General features: G+C 45.6%; 1 protein-coding gene across 7 annotated transcripts in view; it reads right to left on the bottom strand.

The window, feature by feature from the left end:
- Positions 1–24,367, bottom strand: part of LOC145358777 (ankycorbin-like) — a 123,007-nt gene that overhangs the window by 14,263 nt on the left and 84,377 nt on the right. For 5 of the 7 annotated variants that reach the window (XM_080213055.1, XM_080213049.1, XM_080213056.1 and 2 more), the window contains 7 exons: positions 23,375–23,449; positions 21,494–21,577; positions 18,462–18,569; positions 13,211–13,258; positions 7,183–7,281; positions 4,952–5,018; positions 972–1,084 (listed from right to left, as the gene is read on the bottom strand). In XM_080213055.1, the coding sequence (XP_080069181.1) occupies positions 972–1,084; positions 4,952–5,018; positions 7,183–7,281; positions 13,211–13,258; positions 18,462–18,569; positions 21,494–21,577; positions 23,375–23,449 (594 nt within the window). The remainder of the gene's footprint in view (positions 1–971; positions 1,085–4,951; positions 5,019–7,182; positions 7,282–13,210; positions 13,259–18,461; positions 18,570–21,493; positions 21,578–23,374; positions 23,450–24,367) is intronic. The other 2 variants (XM_080213052.1, XM_080213054.1) reach the window with 2 other exon arrangements.

The following is a 24,367-nucleotide window of genomic DNA, read 5'->3' as shown; positions in this document are numbered from 1 at the left end:
AATCCCCACCCAATCCCAGAAGCTGTTCTGATTCACAGCTTGGATGTTGCTTCCTATTCTCTTCCCACCATTCCGATGTTCCTATATTTCAATCGAGGCTGACCTAACAAGCTGGCTGGCAAATTAGAAGCACTTCCTCAAATTCCCAATGATAATACACGCATCTCAATTTCCCCATCAGAGTCACTGACCTGTTTTAAATGAATTGGTTCAGCTTTTGTATAATTCCTTCTCGGGACGTGGGCCGCACTGGCATTTAATCCCTCGCAATTCAATACAAACCAGGCTGCACTGCAGGGTGGGAACAGACAACCTCTCTGGGGTCGCCAACAAGCCAGGCTGGCTACGATTCAAGGACTTCTTTCGCAAAAAGACATGAGGTTTTCTATCCAACGGCCAGCAAAATGGACACACTGGCCTCCAGTCAGTCGTGTGTGTGTGTGTGTGTGTGTGTGTGTGTGTGTGTGTGTAGGGGGGGTGGTGTTGGGAGGGGAGGAGGAAAGGCAGGGCATTATGCTTAGAGAGTTGGTGGGGAAGGGGTGGGTGGGGTTGTGAAAGATTGGCTATCATTGCAACAGTGTGTGGATACCTGCTATCGGAGGGGTGAGTAAGTCCCCAGTCAATATGGGAGGGACAGAGAGAGAGAGGCCCCACTTGGTTGGGAGCGATCACTTATTTTGGGAGTGTGTAGAGCACTCCTGGTCCACAAGGGGTGTTGGGAAAGACAATTTACATGGCGACTCCCACCTTCCTTTTAATTTCCAAATCCCTGGCAAATCCGTGCGGCACATGTTAAATTTAAACCATCCACTCAACGGAGAACTCCTTATGATGTGTTTGCAAGTCTGGATAATCACTGATCAGTAAGACTGTACACCACAGATTGGGGATTCATCCCTTTACCTTCCTTCAACATTCCCCCACCATTGTCCAATGTACAAATAACAAGGCCCATGTTCCAAGGTGATTACCTGCAATCTCCCTTGCAGCTCCTGGTTTTCACTAGTGAGTGACTCCACTTGACTCTGCAGTGACACAAGCCATTCCTCGCTGGAACCCTTCTTCGAGAGTAAGTTCTCTATCACTGAAATGACACAAGACAATAAAGGTAGGCAATGCATTGAAACAGCTTCAAGGTTCTTGCGATTCCAAAATTCAAACAAAAATGCCAACAAGTGTCAGTGTAAGGGCACTGTATCCAAGTCAGGGTCAGCGTCAGGGGAACTGTACTACAGTGAGAGTCAGTGTCAGGGAACTGTACCTCAGAGAATGATAGTGTCAGGGAAACTGTACCTAAATGAGAGTCAGTGTCAGGGGGACTGTACCCCACTGAAAGTCAGCATTAGGGGAACTGTACCCCACAAAAAGAGATAGTGTCAGAGTATTGAACCTCAGTGAGAGTCAGTGTCAGGGAGTCTGTACCCCAGTGAGAGTCAGTGTCAGGGGGGCTGTGCCCCAGTGAGAGTCAGTGTCAGGGGGAATGTACCCAGTGAGAGTCAGTGTCAGGGGGACTGTGCCCCAGTGAGAGTCAGTGTCAGGGGGAATGTACCCAGTGAGAGTCAGTGTCAGGGGGACTGTACCCCAGTGAGAGTCAGTGTCATGGGGTCTGTAGAACATAGAACATAGAACACTACACCACAAACAGGCCCTTCGGCCCATGAGTTGCGCCGATCACATCAACACCTACCAATCTATAGACCTATCTATAACCCCCAATCCCATAAAACCCCATATACTCATCCAGAAGTCTTTTAAAAGACCCCAGGGAGTTCGCCTCCACCACCACTGACGGCAGCCGATTCCATTCACTCACCACCCTCTGAGTGAAAAACTTACCCCTAACATCACTTCTGTACTTTCCTCCCCGCACCTTAAATCTGTGTCCTCTCGTAGCGACCATTTCAACCCGGGGAAATAGCCTCTGAGAATCCACCCTATCTATTCCTCTCAACATTTTATAAACTTCTATCAGGTCGCCTCTCAACCTTCATCTCTCCAGGGAAAAGAGACCCAGCTCCCTCAACCTAACTTCATAAGGCATGCCTCCCAGTCCAGGCAACATCCTTGTAAATCTCCTCTGTACCCTTTCAATAGCTTCTACGTCCTTCCTATAGTGAGGCGACCAGAACTGCGCACAGTACTCCAAATGAGGCCTGACAAGGGTCTTATAAAGTTGCAGCATTACCTCCCGACTCCTAAACTCAATCCCTTGATTAATGAAGGCCAGTACACCATACGCCTTCTTGACCACCTCCTCCACCTGCGAGGCTGATTTAAGAGTCCTGTGGACCCGGACCCCAAGATCCTTCTGCTCTTCAACACTACTAAGACTCCTGCCCTTGATAGTGTACTCGTTCATCCCGTTGGTTCTGCCAAAATGGACGACTACGCATTTATCCGCGTTGAAGTCCATCTGCCACTTCTCCGCCCAGTCCTGCATCCTATTTATGTCCTGCTGCAACTTTTGACATCCTTCCAGACCATCCACAACACCACCGACCTTCGTGTCATCAGCAAACTTACTTACCCATCCCTCCACTTCCTCATCCAGGCCATTTATGAAAATGACAAACAGCAAGGGTCCTAGAACAGATCCCTGGGGCACTCCACTGGTGACTGACCTCCATTCAGAAAAAGACCCATCCACAACCACTCTCTGCCTTCTGCAGGCAAGCCAGTTCTGGATCCACAAGGCCAAAGGCCCTTGGATCCCATGCCCTCTCACCCAGTGTACCCCAGTGAGAGTCAGTGTCAGGGGGACTGACCCCAGTGACAGTCAGTGTCAGGGGGTCTGTACCCCAGTGAGAGTCAGTATCAGGGTGACTAAATCCCAGAGAGAGTCAGTGTCAGGGGGAATGTACCCAGTGACAGTCAGTAGCAGGGGGTCTATACCCCAGTGAGAGTCAGTATCAGGGGGACTGTACCCCAGTGACAGTCAGTATCAGGGGGACTGTACCCCAGAGAGAGTCAGAGTCAGGGGGACTGTACTCCAGTGAGAGTCAGTATCAGGGAGACTGTACCCCAGTGAGAGTCAGAGTCAGGGGGACTGTACCCCAGTGAGAGTCAGTGTCAGGGGTCTGTACCGCAGTGAGAGTCAGTGTCAGGGGGTCTGTACCCCAGTGAGAGTCAGAGTCAGGGGGACTGTACCCTAGAGAGAGTCAGTATCAGGGGGACTAAATCCCAGTGAGAATCAGTGTCAGGGAGTCTGTACCCCAGTGAGAGTTAGTGTCAGGGGGACTGTGCCCCAGTGACAGTCAGTGTCAGGGGGAATGTACCCAGTGAGAGTCAGTGTCAGGGGGACTGTATCCCAGTGAGAGTCAGTGTCAGGGGGTCTGTACCCCAGTGAGAGTCAGTGTCAGGAGGACTGTACCCCAGTGACAGTCAGTGTCAGGGGGTCTGTACCCCAGTGAGAGTCAGTATCAGGGGGACTGTACCCCAGTGACAGTCAGTGTCAGGGGGTCTGTACCCCAGTGAGAGTCAGTATCAGGGGGACTGTACCCCAGTGAGAGCCAGTATCAGGGGGACTGTACCCCAGTGACAGTCAGTATCAGGGAGACTGTACCCCAGTGAGAGTCAGAGTCAGGGGGACTGTACCCCAGAGAGAGTCAGAGTCAGGGGGACTGTACCCCAGTGAGAGTCAGTATCAGGGGGACTGTACCCCAGTGAGAGTCAGTATCAGGGAGACTGTACCCCAGTGAGAGTCAGAGTCAGGGGGACTGTACCCCAGAGAGAGTCAGAGTCAGGGGGACTGTACCCCAGTGAGAGTCAGTATCAGGGGGACTGTACCCCAGTGAGAGTCAGAGTCAGGGGGAATGTACCCCAGTGAGAGTCAGAGTCAGGGGGACTGTACCCCAGAGAGAGTCAGTATCAGGGGGACTGTACCCCAGTGACAGTCAGTATCAGGGAGACTGTACCCCAGTGAGAGTCAGTATCAGGGAGACTGTACCCCAGTGAGAGTCAGAGTCAGGGGGACTGTACCCCAGTGAGAGTCAGTATCAGGGGGACTGTACCCCAGTGAGAGTCAGAGTCAGGGGGACTGTACCCCAGTGAGAGTCAGTATCAGGGGGACTGTACCCCAGTGAGAGTCAGAGTCAGGGGGACTGTACCCCAGTGAGAGTCAGAGTCAGGGGGACTGTACCCCAGTGAGAGTCAGAGTCAGGGGGACTGTACCCCAGTGAGAGTCAGTATCAGGGGGACTGTACCCCAGTGAGAGTCAGAGTCAGGGGGAATGTACCCCAGTGAGAGTCAGAGTCAGGGGGACTGTACCCCAGAGAGAGTCAGTATCAGGGGGACTGTACCCCAGTGACAGTCTGTATCAGGGGGACTGTACCCCAGTGAGAGTCAGAGTCAGGGGGACTGTACCCCAGTGAAAGTCAGAGTCAGGGGGACTGTACCCCAGTGAAAGTCAGTGTCAGGGGGACTGTACCCCAGTGAGAGTCAGTGTCAGGGGGAATGTACCCAGTGAGAGTCAGTATCAGGGGGACTGTACCCCAGTGAGAGTCAGTGTCAGGGGGACTGTACCCCAGTGAGAGTCAGTATCAGGGGGACTGTACCCCAGTGAGAGTCAGAGTCAGGGGGACTGTACCCCAGTGAAAGTCAGAGTCAGGGGGACTGTACCCCAGTGAAAGTCAGTGTCAGGGGGAATGTACCCAGTGAGAGTCAGTATCAGGGGGACTGTACCCCAGTGAGAGTCAGTGTCAGGGGGACTGTACCCCAGTGAGAGTCAGTATCGGGGGACTGTACCCCAGTGAGAGTCAGTATCGGGGGACTGTACCCCAGTGAGAGTCAGTATCAGGGGGACTGTACCCCAGTGAGAGTCAGTATCGGGGGAACTTCTTTTTGATTTTGTAACTTCTATGTTTTTCTCTACTTTGTCAAAATTCATCAATTCACTTAATTACATAATCACAACGAAGGCCAAAATGTGATTGCAGCTCCAAACTCGATGTACCTGGGAAACTATCCAGCATCTCTTCTTCAACCAAGAGTTCGCTCTCATTATCCTGATGTTTGCCCTGCTGAGGGTCAAAAGCATTTCAATTAGGAAATGGAACTCTAGACATTTCTCATCAATCCCAGTGTCCCAGCCAATATCAATCCCTCATACAATTTTACAGAAAACAGCCTAACTAGGCCTTTATCTCACGACGACTTGTGCAATAATTTGATGTCTGGTAACAATGTATGTACTGCAAGTGTACTCCATGCAATATTAAATCCCCTGTGAGATCCTGACAATGCTGTGTAAAGTTGCTGCTTGGTTACAAAGTAAGAGCAGGGATGGTGGACCAATTGGCCTAGATGGTGGTGAGTCACTTTTTTTTTCACTTTTTACTCTATCCTTAAAGTTCCAAAGCCAGTGCTCGGAATGGACCGAGCAAACCCAAATCCACTCCTTGCTTCCTCCAAAAACCAAATTCAAATTCCAATTGAAGGTCCCAAAAGGGAGACAAACAAGATCCAAGTTAATAAGATGAGGCACTGCACCCCATCTTGAGCTGATATGTACAGTGTGTGTCTAAATGTTAGTGCGTTCCCTCCCCTCCCCGAATTGAGATTCATTGGCAATCGATAATCAGCCATGATCAAAATTAGGGGCATGGTGGTATCTCCTGGTTCAAAGTTCAAAGGCAAAGTGCAGTGATTTCCAACGGTCACGCACTTGAGCGCCAGAGTGCTTTATTCAGGGTAGTGGAGATGTCCCTGCAGTAGGTGCCCAGGGTGTGGCAGATCCTCTTTCATCTCAGCTGATTGACAGGTGTCTGGACAAGTGACCGAGGCTGTATGGCCGGGGATAGCCTCGAACATGAATACTTCAGGAAGGGAAAACTGCAGCACCCCAATTCCATCCAGCCTAGCCTCCTGTCCCATTCCAATGAGGTTAATTCTGATGTTGGTAAATGTGAGGTTGTCCATTTTGGTAGGAATAACAACAAAATGGACTGTTATTTCAATGATAAAAAAATTGCAGAATGCTGTTACGTAGAGGGACCTGGGTGTCCTTGTGTAGGAATCACAAAAAGTTGGTTTGCAGGTTCAACAGGTAATTAAGAAGGCAAATGGAATTTTGTCCTTCATTGCTAGAGGGTTGGAGTTTAAAAACAGGGAGGTTATGTTGCAGCTGTATAAGGTACTGGTAAGGCCACACCTGGAGTACTGTGTACAGTTTTGGTCCGCTTACTTGAGAAAGGATATACTGGCACAGGAGGGGGTGCAGAAGAGATTCACTAGGCTGATTCCGGAGTTGAGAGAATCATAGAATCACACAGTGCAGGAGAAGGCTATTCAACCCATTGAGTCTGCACCGACTGCAATCCCCCACAGGCTCTACGCCCATAACCCCATGCATTTACCCTAGCCAGTCCCCCTGGCACCAAGGGTTAATTTAGTACGGCCAATCCACCTAACCTGTACACCTTGATTGTAGGAGGAAACCGGAGCACCCGGAAAATACACGCGCAAACTCGGAGAGAATGCGCAGACTTTGCATAGACAGTGATCCAGGAATCGAACCTAAGTCCCTGGCACTGTGAGGCAGTAGTGTTAACCACTGTGCCATCATGCCATGAGAGGGTTGACCTATGAGGAAAGACTAGGTAGATTGGGACTATGTTCATTGGAATTTAGAAGAATGAGGGGGGGGATCTTATAGAAACATATAAAATTATGAAGGGAATAGATAAGATAGAAGCAGGGAGAATGTTTCCACTGGCGGGTGAAACCAGAACTAGGGGGCATAGCCTCAAAATAAGAGGAAACAGATTTAGGACTGGGTTAACGAGGAACTTCTTCACCCAAGAAGTTCTGTGAGTCTGTGGAATTCCCTGCCCAGTGAACCAGTTGAGGCTGCCTCGTCGAATGTTTTTAATGCGAAGGGTTTTTGAACTGTAAAGGAATTAAGGATTGTAGTGAGCAAGCGGGTAAGTGGAGCTGAGTCCACGAGAAGATTGAATGGCGGAGCAGGCTCGAGTGGCCAAATGGCCAACTCCTGCTCCTGGTTCTTATGTTCTTATACCAATGATTCTGAAGTAACCCAACAAGACATCCAGTTGTATCAAGCTCCCAGGGCAACTAGGGAGGAGCAGTTAATGTTGCCCATTCTAGTGAGACCACATCCCAAGAATGAAGAAAAGAAAGGTATCCTGTGATAATCAACGATAACTATTTAAATAGATCATTTACCTCATACAAAGACAGTCTCCCCTTTAGGGTTTCAGCCTGCTGGATAGCTTCTTGATGCGCTTTCTCTTTCTCAGTTAGTTTATTTGTGAGCTCCTGTATCTGTGAACATTACCAAAGTTTCTGATTATGTTGTAATACATATAAAAAGTTATATAGATTTTCCTCTCCAGCAATCAAAGGCCTGCGCAGAGAGAAAATCAATCCGTATATTGCTTAGTGAAACAGATTATTGACTACGGGTTTCCATTGGATTCTGTTCCTGCCCTAACAGTGTGGCCTTCTGACAGTAATAAACCAAGTTAAAAGTCAACAGCTCTCCAAATTCAGCCGTCGTGCCCACAACGAGGCCTATTGACGTCAGAGCAGGAAAATTAATCATTCCTTTTACACAGCCCTTGAATGTTTGGAGTCAGCTGTGACTACAGTCGAATTATCCCTCATATAATGCTACACATTGTAGTGAAATCATGAAGGATCCCAGCCCTGCTGTAGACACTAAGGGCAGGGTTTTACAGCCTCACTTGGGCGAGATCGTAAAATCCCGCCTGAGACCAAAGGAGATTTAAGAACATAAGAAATCGGAGCAGGAGTAGGCCATCTAGCCCCTTGAGCCTGCCCCGCCATTCAATAAGATCATAGCTGATCTGTCGTGTCTCAGTTTCCATTCTGGGAATCTCATCTGCCCCAATTCCAGGTCAAAGAGCAAAGAACAACACAGCATGGGAAACAGGCCCTTCGGCCCAACGAGCCTGCGCCGCCATCTTAACAATGTGCTTTTCCTCCTCCACCCTTGAGCCATGTCTATGCTTATGGTACCCCCATTGGAAACCAGATTAAGGGGAGAATAATTTAGGGACAATTTGTTACACCAATCAGCCTAAGAGCACATCTTTGGGATGTGGGAGGAAACCGGAGCACCCGGAGAAAACCCACACAAGCACAGGGAGAATGCGCAAACTCCCACAGACACCGACCCAAATCCATGTATCTGCACAGCAAACAGTGATAGTCACTGAGCTGTCATGGTGCCCAGGTCAGGTGGGGTGGTAGAGTTTCAGCTTAATAATCTTATAGATGAACCAAAAACTTTCACAGATACCCACGGCCAGGGGAAAACAAGCTTCCTGCATCTAACCTGGCGAGCCCTGTAGGAATTTTGTATGTCTGAATGAGTTGATGCGTTGTTATGATGTGGAGATCCCCGCATTGGACTGGGATAAACACAGTAAGAAGTCTCACTTCACCAGGTTAAAATCCAACAGGTTTATTTGTTAGTAAACACCACTAGCTTTCGGAGCGCTGCTCCTTCATCAGGTAAGTGGAGAGTTTGGATCACAAGCAGGGCATATAAAGGCACACACAGTTTACAGAATACTGATTAGAATGTGAGTCTTTACAGCTAATCAAGTCTTAAAGGTGCAGACAACGCGAGTGGAGATAGCATTAAGCATAGGTTAAAGAGATGGGTATTGTCCCCAGACAGGACACTAAGTGAGATGTTGCAAGTTCAGGCAAGTCACGGGGGTTACAGATAGTGCGACATGTTCACTTGAATAGCAGGTTAGCTGTAAAGACTCACATTCTAATCAGTATTCTGTAAACTGTGTGTGCCTTTATATGCCCTGTTTGTGATCAGAACTCTCCACTCACCTGACGAAGGAACAGCGTTCTGAAAGCAAATGGCGATTACTACCAAATAAACCAGTTGGACTTTAACCTGGTGTTGTTAGACTCCTTACTTTGATGCATTGTAGCAATGTGTAAGAACTTTGATTCTGGTTCCTGCCAGCACGGCAACAAGATCTGAATGGAAAGCACAATTTTGTAACTCAAACATGGATTGCTAATAATCCGAAATCGTGCACCAAGATCCCAGTCGACATTGAGAAGTAAAATCTATTCCTGTTTGCATTGCACAGTTGGAATAAAGCAGCTTTTGTGCACAAGCAATGGGAAAGAGTGAGAGACAGCCAGAGTGTGGGTATCGGGAATTTGGAGCACAGTAGCAATTGAACTACAGAGGAAAAAAGAGGTGCTTTTTCCTTTTTAACTTTTAAAATCTTCAGCCAGTGGTCTTGCCTTGCTGTAGCAGTAGAGGCTATAAGAGAGAAAGCTGATTGGTAAGTAGTGGGTAATTATTTACTAATTGTATTGTTTGTAATTTTTAAGGTAATTTTGTGCTTTATAGTTTTTAAGGGTTGTATTCTGTAGCAGTGAGGCCTTACAGTAATTGATATTATTTGATATTCAGCATCTTTCAATGGTTTAATTTAAAAGGGGCAAGTCATGGCAAGAGAGCTCAAAGGTGTGCTCTTTATGCTCCACGTGGGAAGTGGGAATATTTCCAGTGCCTGGAGCCAGCATGTGTGCAGAAAGTGTCTTCAGCTGGAAGCCTGAGCTTTGGAACTGGAGTGACAGCTGGAAACACTGTGGAGCACCTACAAGGAGAGTATCATGGATAGCACATACAGAGAGGTGGTCACACTGCAGGCTCAGACTTCACAAGCAGAAAGGGAATGAGTAACCAGAAGGCAGAGCAAGAGGACTTAGGCAGGCAGTGCAGGAATCCCCTGCAAAATAGATATGCCACTTTGGTTACTATTGAGGGGAATGGCCTCTCAAAAAGCAACCAAATTTGTTGCACCAAATTTGCAACAAATGGTTGGTTCTGCTACACAGGGAAAAAGTAAAAAATGTTGGAAGGTAATGGTTATTTACAGGACATTCTGGAGCGAGAGAGGGTGAACAACCAATGGCCGTGGCACACATTGGTACAAGCGACACAGGCTAAAAAAAGGATAAGATAAAAACAGAATATAGGGAGTTAGGAAGAAAGTTGAAAAGTAAGACCTCAAAGGTAGTGGTCTCAGTACTTGGGGAGCGATTAAACTAAAATGGAAACTTACGCTAGGGGTCAGAGGAGGGGGAATCAAGGACAAGAACAAAAGACATGAAGGGGAATAAGAAAAGTGATAGGCAGAGAAATCAAGGGCTAGAATTAAACAGGGCCACAGTGAGAAAAATAATGGGTTTGGGACAAGTATTGTAGAAAAGGCAAGACTTAAGGTTTTGTGTCTTAAAGCATGGAGCATTCACAATAAAGGCGATGAATTAACCGTGCAAACAAATGTAAATGGGTATAATCTCGCCGGGATTACAGAGACAATGGCTGCAGGGTGACCAGGGATGGGAAATAAACATCCAGGGGCCTGCACAGTCTAGGAAGGACAGACAAAAAGGAAAGGTGGTGGTGTTGTATTTCTTGGTTAAAGAAGAAATTAACATAATAGTGAGGAAAGATATTAGTTCCAAAAATGTGGAATCTGCATGGGTAGATCTGAAAAACACTAAGGGGCAAAAAAATTATATAGACACCAAACTGTAGTGGTGATGTTGGGAATGATATTAAACAGGAAATCAGAGACACATGTGATAAAGGAACGTTTGTAATTGTGGGTGACTTTAATCTGCATATAGAGTGGGCAAATCAAATTAGTCATAATACCTGGAGGAATTCCTGGACTGTATACAAGATGGTTTTCTGGACCAATACATTTGGGAATCAACCAGAGAACAGATCATCCTAGACTGGGTATTGTGTGATGAGAAAGGAATAATTGGCAATCTAGTTGTCTGAGGTGCCTTGAGAATGAGTAACCATAATATTATAAAATTCTTCATCAAGATAGAGAGTGACGTAGTGGATTCTAAGGTTGGGTCTTTAATCTTAAAGGAAACTACGATGGCATGCAGTGCGAATTGGCTCTGATAGATTGGGACATGTTAGTTAAAGTGATGACAGTGGATAGGCAATGGTAAATATTCAAAGATCATATTGATGAACTGCAACAATTGTATATTCAGGTCTGATGCAAAAGTAAAACAGGAAAGGTAGCTGAACCATCGCTTACAAGGGAAATTAGAGAAAGTATTTGATCGAAAGGAGAGGCATACAAATTGGTCAGAAACAACAGACCCCTTTACTGGGAGCAGTTTAAAATTCAGCAAAGAGGACCAATGGATTGATTGAGAAGGGGAAAACAGAGTACGAGAGTCAGCTCGCCAGGAACATACAAACTGAGTGTAAAGGTTTATCTCGGCATGTGAGGACAGAAAGGTTAGTGAAGACAGGTGTAGGTCCCTTACAGTCAGAAACAGGAGAATTTATAAAGGAAAACAAAGAAATGGCTGACCAACTGAATACACACTTTGGCTCTGTCTTCACAAAGGAGGACACAGTTAAGATACCAAAGGTGTTGGGGAACACAGGGTTTAATAAGAGGGGGAAACTGATCAGTATTACTAGAGAAATGATTGTGAGGAAATTGATTGGATTGAAGGCTGATTAATGCCCAGAGCTCGCTAATCTACATCCCAGAGTACTTAAGGAAGTGTCCCTAGAAATTGTGAATGCAGTAATGATCATCTTCCAAGATTCTGTAGACTCTGGATCAGGTCCTACAGACTGGAGGGTAGCTAATATAATCCTGCTATTTAAATGGGAGGTTGACAGGGAATTATAGACCTGTCAGCGTGACATTGGTAGTGGGGAAAATTCTAGAGTCCATTATCAAAGATTTTATAGCAAAGCACTTGGAAATCCATCAGAGTCAGCATGGTTTTTGAAGGATAAATCATGTGTGACTAATTTGCATGAGTTCTTTGAAGATGCAACAAGAAAGGTGGATAATGGGGATCCAGTAGATGTGGTATATCTGGACTTCCATTTGATAAGGTGCCACAGAAAAGGTAATCCATAATGTAAGGTCACATGGGTTTAGGTATAATTTGTTAGCTTGGTTGGGGATTGGCTAACCAACAAAAAACACAGAGTCGGAATAAATAGTCTTTTTCCGGTTGGCAAGATGTAACCAAAGGAGTGCCACAGAGTTTGATCCTCAGGCCCCAAATATTTACAATGACTTGGATGTAGCAAAGGCAAGTACCATAGCCAAAACTTGCAGATGATACTAAAATAGATGAGATAGTAAATTGCAATAATGAAATAAAAATTTTCAAATGGATATGGATAGGTTAAGTTTATGGGGCAAAATTTGGCGGATGGAGTTTAACATGGATAACTGTGAGGTTATCCATTTTGTTAGGAAAAATACAAAGGCAAATTACTAACCAAATGGAGGGAAATCTTGGAGTGCTTCAGTGCAGAGGGATCTGGGTGTCCTTGTGTATGAATCACAGAAACTAATATGCAGGTACAGCAGGTAATAAGAAAACAAATGGAATCTTGGCATTTATTGCTAAAGGAATAGAACGTAAAAGTAGTGAAGCGTTGCTGCTACTGTACGAAGCATTAGTGAGACGGTACTTAGAATACTGCATGCAATTTTGGACTCCTTACTTGAGAGGGGATATAGTTGCATTGAAGCTGGTTCAGAAGATCTTCACTAGATTGATTGCACAGATGAGGGGTAATCTTATGAAGAGAGATTGGGCAGTTTAGGCCAATACTCTCAGGAATTTAGAAGAATGAGAGATCTAATTAAGACGTACAAGATGAAAGAGGGATTGACAAAGTAGACGTGGAGTGGATGTTTCCTCTTGTGGGGCAATCTAGATCAAGAGGTCATAGTCTTAGGATAAAAGATGGCAGATTTAAAACAGAGATGAGGGAAATTACTTCTCCAAAGGGTTGTGAGTCTGTGGAATTCATTATCCCAGAGTGTGGTGGATGTCAGGACATTGAGTAGATTTAAGGAAGAGGTGGTCATATTTTTAATTAACAATGGGTTTGAAGAGTTGTGGAAAATCGGCAGGAAAGGAAGTGAGGCCAAAATGACATCAGCCATGATTACATTGAATGGCAGAGCAAGCTTGAAGGGCCAAATGGCCTAATCCTACTCTCTATGTTTCCATATTTTAATACAATTAATATTGAATTATCTTAAATTTGAAATAATACTTCCAGTTAAAATCAGTGGAGTATAATAACTAATATTATCCAAACTCATCGTCTGAAAGAACTGCGAGACAGTCTGACTGCCACAAATGATGTTAAAATTGGAAGTACCTGATTTTCCAGTTTCTGGATTCCACAATCTTTTGCAATCAGCACTTTCTGAAATCAAAAAGGAATTCCAAAGATGTAATTGTATCTTTTCCAAGTCAAACATACACCACAGCCAATGTGTAAAACTAGTCGTGCAGTTAACTACCAATCCCTGAGCCCGGTACTTCTGAGAAACCAACCAGTTAGGAGCTGGGGGTGCTGGAAATGCTCACTTAGAATAAAAATATTGTTCGTCCCTAAATCAAAATAGATGGACATTCAGTGATTCAAAGGAGACTGGGTAAATCCTACCTCCATTTAAGCCTAAATTCCATATAAGTAAACACAGTAAGAAGTCTCACAACACCAGGTTAAAGTCCAACAGGTTTATTTGGCAGCAAAAGCCACTAGCTTTTGGGGTTTGCCCCTTTGTCAGGTGAATGGCGGAGCAAGCTTGAAGGGCCAAATAGTCACCTGACGAAGGGGCAAACCCTGAAAGCGAGTGGCTTTTGCTACCAAATAAACCTGTTGGACTTTAACCTGGTGTTGTGAGACTTCTCCCTGTGTTTACCCCAATCCAACGCCGGCATCTCCACATCATTCCATATAAGTGACATCTTAAGTCAGTGCTGATGACAAAGTTAAGATGATTCAGGTTAGCACCTGCAGGATCTGTGTTGAGAGACATTAAATCTGGGCTGAGTAGAGGTTACCTGGTCAGATTGGTACAGAATGGTAGTTTGAGTACAGATGCAGAGTTTTTTTAATATCTGGTTCATGGGATATGGGTGTCACTGGCTGGGCCAGCATTTTATTGCCCGTCCCTATTGTCCTTCAGAGCTGCCTTCTGGAACCATGGCAGTTTGAGGTGTAGGTACATCCACAGTGCTGTTAGGGAGGGAATTCTAGTATTTTGAAGGAACGGCAATATATTTCCAAGGCAGAATGGTGAGTGACTGGGAAGGGAACCTCCAGTTGGAGGTGTTCCCAGGTATCTGCTGCCCTTGTCCTTCTGATGGCAGTAGTCATGGGTTTGGAAGATGTTGCCTAAGAAACTTTGGTGAGTTCCCGCAGTGCGTCTTGTAAATGGTACAGATGGCTGCTACCATCCGTTGAGGGTGGAAGGATTGAATGTTTGTGGAAGGGACAGCAATCAAGCGGGCTGCTTTGTCCTGGATGGTGTCGAGCATCTTGAGTGTTGTTGGAGCTGTACCCAACCAGGCAGGTGGTCAGTCTTCCATCACAGTTCTGATTTATGCCTTGTAGATGATGGACAGGCTTTGGGGAGTCAGGAGGTGAGTTACTTGCTGCAGCCTTTGACCTGCTCTGGTAGCCACAGTATTTGTATGGCTGGTCCAGTTCAGTTTCTGGTCAATGGTAACCCCTAGGACATTGATAGAGTTATGAACATAAGAAAGAGGTGCTGGAATAGGCCATTCAGCCCCTCAAGCCTGTTCTGTCATACAATTAATCTAATTGTGGCCTCAACTCCACATTCCATTTAACCTCTTTGACTGAATTGTTCGTCAAAAATCTGTTTACTGCTGCCTATAAAATATTCAATAGCCCTGTCTCCACTGCCGTCTGGTAAAAGGGTTCCTTCCCATCTCCTCCTTGAATGGGAGACCCCTTATTTTTAAACTGTGTCCCTCGATGAAAGGTCCTTGGTCTGAAACGCTAACACTGTTATTCTCTCCGTAAATGGTGTCCGCTCTGCTGAGGATTTCCAGAACTTTTTACTTAAGGTTTCTGGCATCTGACGCATTTTGATCTGGTGCAGGGTGTGTGTGTTTTCTAATTTGTTAATAATTCCTATTTACAGGTAAGAAATGTTTATAACGTTCTGAAATACTGACCCGGTTTAATCTGTCGTGGCTTTGATTGGATTGATATGAATGCAGGAAAAGAGAGACCTTTATCTGGGGGGGCTTGGAGAGGGGAGATGGAGGAGGAACACGAATCTTTGGAAGTGTGTGACAAATTAATCAGGCTAATTTAAAAAAAGGATGGATTCCTGCCTTTATTAATTGAGGCCTAGAATAGAAAGAAAAGGTGGACGCAGCTGGAGTGTTGTGTTCAGTTCTGGGTAGGCTGAGGAAGATCATAGAATTGTATAGTGCAGAAGGAGGTCATTCGGCCCATCGAGTCTGCACTGATCACAATTGTACCCAGGTCCTATCCCCATACATTTACTCTAGCTAGTCCCCCTGACACTAAGGGGCAATTTAACATGGCCAATCTACCTAAGGCACACATCTTTGGAGAGTGGGAGGAAACCCATGCAGACATGGGGAGAATGTACAAACGCTACAGAAGGAGGTCAAACCTTGGGGAGGTCTTAGAGGAAGTTCTGTACCAGAGGTGAGGGATTGATTATCTGGAGAGAATACAGACACCTGATTGTTTTCAGAAGGTTTAGGGGAGATTTAATGGAGGTATTTGAAATTAAGAATGGTTTCAACAGAGCAGATTATATGAACTACTTTTATTGGTAAAGATAAAGTCCTCGATAACCATCGGCTGCTCTCCCCTGTGACGGGGGAGAGCCAACTGGTGGTGATTTAACCTGAGCATCACCATACCTCAGGCAAGGGGCAAGGATGAGAAGACAGGGCCTTCATGAATAACCTCAGCCAATACAGGAATTGAACCCACACTGTCGGCATCATTTTGCATCACTAACCAGCTGTTCAACAACTGAGATAAACTTGCGGGGATTATTAGAGGGCACAATTTTAAGATTATTGTTAAAGGAACCAAAGGAGAGATGGGGATTTATTTTCTACATAACATGATAACACAATCTGCCAGAAAGGGAAGCAGCTTCAGTTGTAATTCCCAAGTCCAAAAAGGAGACATTTACAGGGATACAGGGAAAGAGTGGGGGAGTGCACTTTAATATAGATAGTTCTTTCAAGAATCTGACGCCAACACTATGGGTCATGTGGCCCCCTTCTGTGCTGTACAGGGCAAAAAACTTAAATCCATTCACTTACACAGTGTTAAAATCAGGCCCTAAGAATCTAGCCACACATTTCCACAGCAATGATTAATTAGAATCCTGTACAGTCCAAAAAAACTACACTCACAGCTTCTTTTTTCTGGCTGAGCTTGGTTAGATTTAGCACTAGTCAGAGTACGCAAAGCAAAAGCTATTAGTCATTCTTCTCCCAAAGTCATAATAGTGGAACGTCTGCCCTACTCCTGAAGGTGAAGTATGGTAAACAAGCTGTAATGGCAGCTCTAGATTAAAATGAAACAATACTTCAGACTTCTGCAAAGCATCTTTGACATATGTTTTTTCACATTCTGTTTCCCAGGCCTGTTTCACACATAATAAATTCTGCAATGCCTTCAATAATGTAACTAAGTTAGAAACACATTTGCCATAATGATTTACTAATCCTAGAGAAGATCTCAACTGTGTCAAATTCATCAGACTTGGTGCTTCTAAAAGGTCTTCTTAGGTGCTTTATGGAGACCTTTCGCATGATCAATGGCTCTGGAGGGTAATGCTCTTTGTCAAGTCATTGTAAGTTTTGATTCCTGGCTTTGCTGGATGAACCAAGCTTTGGAACAAATTGAAGGTTTTACTTCCTATTGTACTGAGAAAAGCTGGTTACAAGCAACTCATCTGCAATTTTATTTGCTTGTACAAAGTGCTGAAAACACACTGCATTGAAACTCCATGATTCATTTCCTTCATTGAAAGGGCCATGGGTCTGAATTGACCCACCATTTCTCTTGTAGGCACTAGAGACTTGAAACTACGATATATATTTTATTATCTTCCCACTGCTTCCCTTTGTACGGAGACCACTGACTTATCACAGAATCATAGAACCCTATAGTGCAGAAAGAGGCCCTTTGGCCCATCGAGTCTGCACCGACCACTATTCCACCCAGGCCCTACCCCCATATCCCTACACATTTTACCTGCTAATCCCTCTAACCTACGCATCTCAGGACAGTAAAGGGCAATTTCTTAGCATGGCCAATCAACCTAACCCACACATCTTTGGGAGGAAACCCACGCAGACACGAGGCGAATGTGCAAACTCCACACAGACAGTGATCCGAGCCAGGAATCAAACCCAGGACCCTGGAGCTGTGAAGCAGCAGTGCTAACCACTGTGCTACCGTGCCACCCCGAATGGATCATTTTTTTTAAAATGACACAAGTCGTACAGCAAAGCAACTTTTTTCTCAAACACAGCCTGGAATCTCACCTTTCTCTGACTGGGAAAAAAAAACACTCTTCCAAAACCACACAGAGAGCGTTTTTCATACTTGGTCTTCCTGCACTGACAACAATCTACAGTCCTCTTGTTGCTTCTCCACAACCTTCGAATATTCTAAATGTGAGAACTCACAAAATCTATTTTTTTGATATTCTTGATGAAACAAAATCCCAACTCGTTGCCAATTTTCGTTTTCTAATGTCCTAGCTGTGCGGGTTTTAAGCAAAAGGAAATGGTGCGGTTTGTACATGGAGATTCATACTAACAAGTTTATTCTAGGGCCTCTAGTCAGTACAGAACCCAAACTGAAACTAAAAGCAGAGGGCTGTGAAACATTCCAAAGACATCACCATCATGTGATCAACTCTTAAAGCAACCATGCAACTATTTAAATATATAACAATTTTTGATTTGATTCAACTGTGGTTGGTATTATCTGATAAATATGAAGTTGAAGCTAATCTGTTGTTGTTGGTATAACACAAAGGTTTGTATGCATCACCTGTGTGATGGGGGCAAATTGTGTTTTAGATCCAAGACTTTTATGTCAATCATCATTAATTATATTAAACGTGGAGTATGATGAAATCTGGACAAGAAACTCACGAGGGTTCATAGAATATAGAATCCCTATGGTACAGAAAGAGGCAATTCTGCCCATCAAGCCTACACCAACAACAATCCCATCCTATCCCTGTAACCCCATATATTTAGCCTGTTAATCCCCCCGAAACTAGGATCAATTTAGCATGGCCAATCAACCTAATCCTCACATCTTTGGATGGTGAGAGGAAACTGGAGCACGCAGAGGAAACCCACACAGACATGGGGAGAATGTGCAAGCTCCACACAGTCACCTAAGCGGGAATGGAACCCAGGTCCCTGGCCTTGGATAAAGTGATTCATTCTTTTTTTATGAGACTTCTTAATGCTTTCTAATAGGGAGCAGAGCTTCTGGACAGCAGGCCCAAGGCCCAAGCTGGATTAATGGCAAAATCATTGTTTGCGTGAGAGATAGGGAAAAGTCTTACCTCCCGCTGGCACTTGTCCACCAGCTGCTCCAGGTTGCTAATGGTCTGTAGCAGGTGTTGCCGTTCCTGTTGAAGCATATCTATCTCCTCACTTAGTCTCTGATCATTCTGTGAAACGCGAATAATGTGTTCAGGTGAATCGCAGACTGGGTTTATTTCCACCCCACACTCCCCGCCCCCATTCCAGCTCACCCATGCAAGAAGTTATCTCCCTTATTGTCATGCTGATGAAGAGAATTGCTGAGATTATCCACTTCTGCCACTGGATCAATGGGCATTCTCCAAGTGGAGTCTGAGGGAAGAGACTAGTGAGAGTCCGCGGAGGGGAAAATGAGGGGAGGCACAGGGTCTGTCACACAGGAAAGGGCATCATCAGCCTCCCAACAGTGGGATCAACATTGGGAACAAAACTGGATCAAAGGTGGATTGCGGTTCTGGACAGCCAGCAGTATTTTTGAATATTTTAGCATATCGTGCATATTCATTAAAACGCATGGTCACCAGATTAAATTGTACCTTCGCGATTAAGCAGGCAGCAAATCAGAAACGTGTGCCTTCAGGTTTTTGACAGGTTAAAGGTGAGGTGGTCTACCTGAGGGTTTGCAGTGATTAGGAGGTGCCTTTCTTGTTGGGGGAGTTTTGTTAGAGCAGGGGAGAGGAGGCTGAGCTGTCACAATGAGATGGACGGGCAGCTGTCCAGCAAGGGCGGGACGGGGGTATCTGAGGGAGTGGGGGTTGGTTGGAGGGGGGATGTTGGTGGTGTCCAAAGTTCCAGTTCAAAATCTTCTTCCCAAACAGACAAAATGATGCTGCTGGCCTGGACCGAGTGGATGCCTATCTGGGTACCATCAAATATGGCACCCAGATCTTCAATCCCATTGGGTCAAGGTAGGATCACGCCCCCCCCCCCCCCACCCCACACACACAGAATTGGCCAGTCCCCTCCACTGTGTGGAGTTAACTGGTCGGTTGCTATGTGATTGCATTTGGCCAACCATTTTGCTTCTGAAAGGAAGGCCCAACTCCCTTCCAGTCCTGCCATCGGGACACTCGCTGGTGAAACCAGATTCCTTGTGTATCACTCGGCTAATCCTCCATGTGAGGCATCACCGCTAAGTCCCTCCGTGGCTACATTCAGGGCTCAGGATCCCTGGAACGGGAGCTCGTGGTATCCTTCCATAATTGGAGGGCACTGCCAGGCTGAGATGCAAATCGGAGCTCCAGAGCTACATGCTAATGGAAAGGACCCCTGCAGTGTAGGAGGAGACCATTCAGCCCATTGAATCTGCACTGACTCTGTGATAGGGCCTGAGGAAGATGCTCTATCCCCCAAGACCCCACATATTTACTCACTAATCTACACACCAAGAGGCAATTTAGCCTGGCCAATCCATCTAACCTACACATCTTTGGAGTGTGGGAGGAAACCAGAGCATCCGCAGGAAGCCCACGCAGACACAGGGAGAATGTGCAAACTCCACACAGACAGTGACCCGAGGCTGGAATTGAATCTGGGTCCCTGGTGCTGTGAAGCAGCAGTGCTAACCACTGTGCCACCCTAAGTTTGATGAGTTTCCTTTGAGATTTTCATGCAGGAGGCTCTGTGGCACAAGGGTAACATCCCTACCACTGGACCAGAAGCTCCAGGTTCTAGTCCAGGGTCAGGACTTGTGAACCACGGAAGGGGAACTCAACACTGTTCAATGGGTTGATACTCAGCTGGGAAATCCTTCTACCATTTCCCCCACTATTCCCCAAAAGGTAAAACACAGTGTGGGTGCGGAGATGTACTGAAGACACAGTAACCCTTTAAGAACCCTTATTCAATTTGCTGGAAATTTGCGCGTTTGGTAACTGTCAATTTGCTAACGTTGCCCTGAGTTTACATTGGTTTACTCTTAGAATCATAGAATCCTACAGTGCAGAAAGAGGCCATTTGGCCCATCAAGTCTGCACTGACCACAATCCCACCCAAGCCCTATCCCCATAACCCCAGGCATCCACTCAGTTCAAGCCATGCATTTACCCTAGTTTTTCCCCCTGACACTAAGGGGCAATTTAGCATGGCCAATCCACCCCAACCCGCATATTCTTGGACTGTGGGAGGAAACCGGAGCACCCAGTGGAAACCCACGCAGACATGGGAGAACGGGATAAAAAAATGTTACACTGTATGAAATTGAGGTATATTACAGACTAGTTTAAATATAGGATGCAGACTCCACACAGAGAGTGACCCTAGCCTGGAATCGAACCCGGGTCCCCGGCACTTAGAGGCAGTAGCGCTAACCACCCTCAAAAGAAGCACTGCTGGATCCCATGTTATCTTCACTTAAAAATGTTATTTTGTTTTTGGTTTAGCTTTTTTAATAATTGTCCCTTAAGAAATTAGAGCTCTTAAGTACGATCTTTGGGTGTCCAAGACGTCTTTACCACCAACAAGGTACTTTGTGAATTGTGATAGCAGGAAAGGTCCCACAAATAACAATAAGGCAAGTGACCAGATAACGTGAGTGTGATGGTACTGGTTGAGGAATAAATATTGGCCGGGAGACCTCCTCTACTTTTCTTCAAATTGTAACATGGTCATCCCGTTTACCCATGGCCTGGACATCTCATCTGAGCAAAAGCATCTCTGGACCTAATACTCCCTGCGTTCCCTCTGTGGCACAGGGGTAACATCCCTACCACCAGGCCAAAAGCTCCAGGTTCGAGTCCAGGGTCAGGACTTGTGAACCACAGCGCATCAGTCCACATTAGATAACACATCTTGGAGTAGGGTTTGACCTTTGTGTCAGAGGAGAAGGACTATCACTGAGAGAAATGGGTTGGTGGGGGATTTGCCATCGAGCAGTCAGGTGGTTCAATGTGACACAGATAGATGGGTTTAACTAGAAAATGAGGAACTGGTTTGATTTGCTGATGAAGAATGGGTTTGATTGATTAATGTGGAATTGCTGTGATCGGTTAAGTAGCCTTTATTATCCCATATAGAATGGTAGATGGTCTGTGAGTGAATGGGATGAACTCACCTTTGGTGTGAGTGTTTCTGTTGAAGAGTAAGATGGACTTGTTGATTCACCAGAGGAGAGTAACTCACAGGATTGGGAAGGGCTCTGGAAGCAACAGCACAGAGAATGAATGTTCCAGTGTTATCGCAACAAATAACAACCATGACACAGAAATTAATAGATCACTTTTTAAAGTAAAGTTTTAAAGTTCATTTATTAATCACAAGTAGGCCTACATTAACACTGCAATGAAGTTACTGTGAAAATCCTCTGGTTGCCACATTCCAGCGCCTGTTCAGGTACACTGAGGGAGAATTTAGCATGGCCAATGCACCTAACCAGAGTTGGCCATGCTAAAAGACGTGTCTTTCGGACTATGGGAGGAAACCGGAGCACCCGGAGGAAACCCACGCAGAATGATAGGGTGTGGGATAGCTTGATCTTGGGTTTGGACGTAGCTCGGCACAACACTGAGGGCCAAAGGGCCTGTACTGTGCTATGTGCTGTTCTATCTGTACCACAGCCCTCTGGGGTGGACAATTCCAAAGATTCACCACCCTGAGGGAAGAAATTTCTCCTCATCGCATCTTAAATGACCCACATTTTATCCTGAGAGTGAATTTTAAGTTTATTTATCAGTGTCGCAAGTAGGCTTATATTAACACTGCAATGAAGTTACTGTGAAAATCCCCTAGTCGCCACACTCCGGCGCCTGCTCAGGTACACTGAGGGAGAATTTAGCATGGCCAATGCTCCAAACCAGCACATCTTTCGGAGTGCGGGAGGAAACTGGAGCATCCAGAGGAAACCCATGCAGACATGGGGAAAACGTACAGACTCCGCACAGACAGTGACCCAAGCCAGGAATCGAACCTGGATCCCTGACGCTCTGAGGCAGCAGTGCTAACCACTGTGCTACCATGCCGCCATGGTGTCCCTTGGTTTTAGACTCATCAGCCAGGGGAAGCATTTCATCTACATCCCCCTTTCACGCCCTGTAAGAACTTGTACTTTTCATTGCCATCACCACTCATTTCTTCAAAATTCTAAGGAATACAGACCAAGTTTCCTTAATCACTCCTCATAAAACAATCCTGCCATCCACCACACAGTTTAATCTGGTGAAACTCCATTGCAAATATCCTTCCTTAGATAAGGGGACCAAAACTGTATACAATGCTACTGGTGAGGTCTCATCAAGGCTCCATATAACTCAGTAAGACATCCCTACTTCTGAACTCAAATCCCTCACAGTGAAGGCCAACAAACAATTACTTTCCTATTTGCTTGCTGCATCTGCACGCTAACTTTTAGTGACACAGAACAAGCACACCCAGGTCCCTTTGGATACCTGCACTTCCAAACTTCTCACCATTCGAGAAATACTCTGTCTTTCAGTTTTGTCTATCAAGGTGAATAAGTTCATACTTATTGGTATTCTGTCTGCCGTGTTCTACCACGTTTATTTAGCTAAGTCCTTTCGAAGTCTCCTTGCAACCTCCTCAAAACTTATGTTCCATCCAGTTTGGAGTCATCAGCAAATTTGGAAATGTTACATTTGGTCCCAACATCAAAATCATTGACACAGATTGTGGGCAGCTCTGGACCTAGCACTGCCATCCTGCGAATTTATTTTTACTCTCTGCTTTCTGTCTGTTAACCAAGTCTCAATCTATATTAGTGTATTTCCCCCAATCCACATGTTCTAACTTTATTTACTAACCACCTGTGTGGAACCTTATCAAACGCACTAACAGGTAACATATTTCAGGAATAGGACTGAACTTTGACCTTTTCAACTGACAGCAAAGATGGCCTTTTAATTGATGAATCTTAAAGTTGTTGTTTGCGCCTCAAACACCACACTGACTATTTGGACAATTAGAGTAAAGTTCCTGTTACCTGGGTAGTAGGGGTGCTGGGTGGCAAGGGGGCTTGCCTCTTGCGGGGGCTGGTAGGTTTCTCTTTTGCCAAAACCTGTAGAATTGGAGAATAAGTTCATGAGAGGAGCCAGCAAATGTGATCAGAATCTGAACAGAAACAGGAGGGAGGCGTTTAGGTGCAGCAAAACTGGAAGGATGGAATCTGAGACGTACAGCTAGCTTTCTGGGGAAGGGCAGGGGGAAAGCAGAGAGATGTAAAGGATGAGAACTCTGTGTGTCAAAGGGAGCACAGGGAGAGTGGGGGAGAAGGTTGCAGGAATGCAGAGGAAGAGAATGTGAAAGGCGTGGAGCAGAATTTTCCTAAAAAGTGGCAAAACGTCAGGTTCCGAATGAAAGCCAGCGTGTTTCTCCCCAGAAACACAGACAGGTCTTCACTCCAGATCTTCCAACACTTTGTCAAACCATAGTATGGGGAATGTTTTGTGCTATCATTCTAGGGGGGGAATGGCGGGGGGGGCGCAAGGCCTGATAAAGCTGACCAGGCCCTTGTTAAAGAGAGCCCTGATCTCAAGGCAATGTTAAAGATTGGCAATGCCAGGGTGCCAGGGAGCAGTACCAACACCTTGCCCTGCCATTCCCTCACCACCTGGGAGCTATGCTTACCTCCGCGCCCATCCCATGATCATCACCATGACTGGTTTTCATTTTTGAAATCTAATAGTGGTTCCCGTTGATGTGATGTCACGCCAGCAAGGGGGAACCATCTACCGCTCCCGGGAGCAACGGCATTAAGCCTTTTAGTAATATTATAATGTATTTAAATTAACGGTAATCAGAATCACATTGCATCGCCAGCCAGGGGGGGTGACACAGGAGTTCTGGAACTGAGATGACGCTGCCACAAGCCCTGTTATGGCCTTTTCGCAAGAGTTTACGGCCAGAATGGGGTTTGCCCTGCAGAGAACAGGGACTGAGGATCATGGCCATGTTCTCTAAGGCCTATTTAACAATC

This window comes from Carcharhinus amblyrhynchos, chromosome 26, assembly GCF_965287045.1.
Source record: "Carcharhinus amblyrhynchos chromosome 26, sCarAmb.v2.hapA, whole genome shotgun sequence".
In the NCBI taxonomy this organism is placed as follows: Eukaryota; Metazoa; Chordata; class Chondrichthyes; order Carcharhiniformes; family Carcharhinidae; genus Carcharhinus; species Carcharhinus amblyrhynchos.
This window is presented reverse-complemented; position numbering and strand designations above follow the sequence as displayed.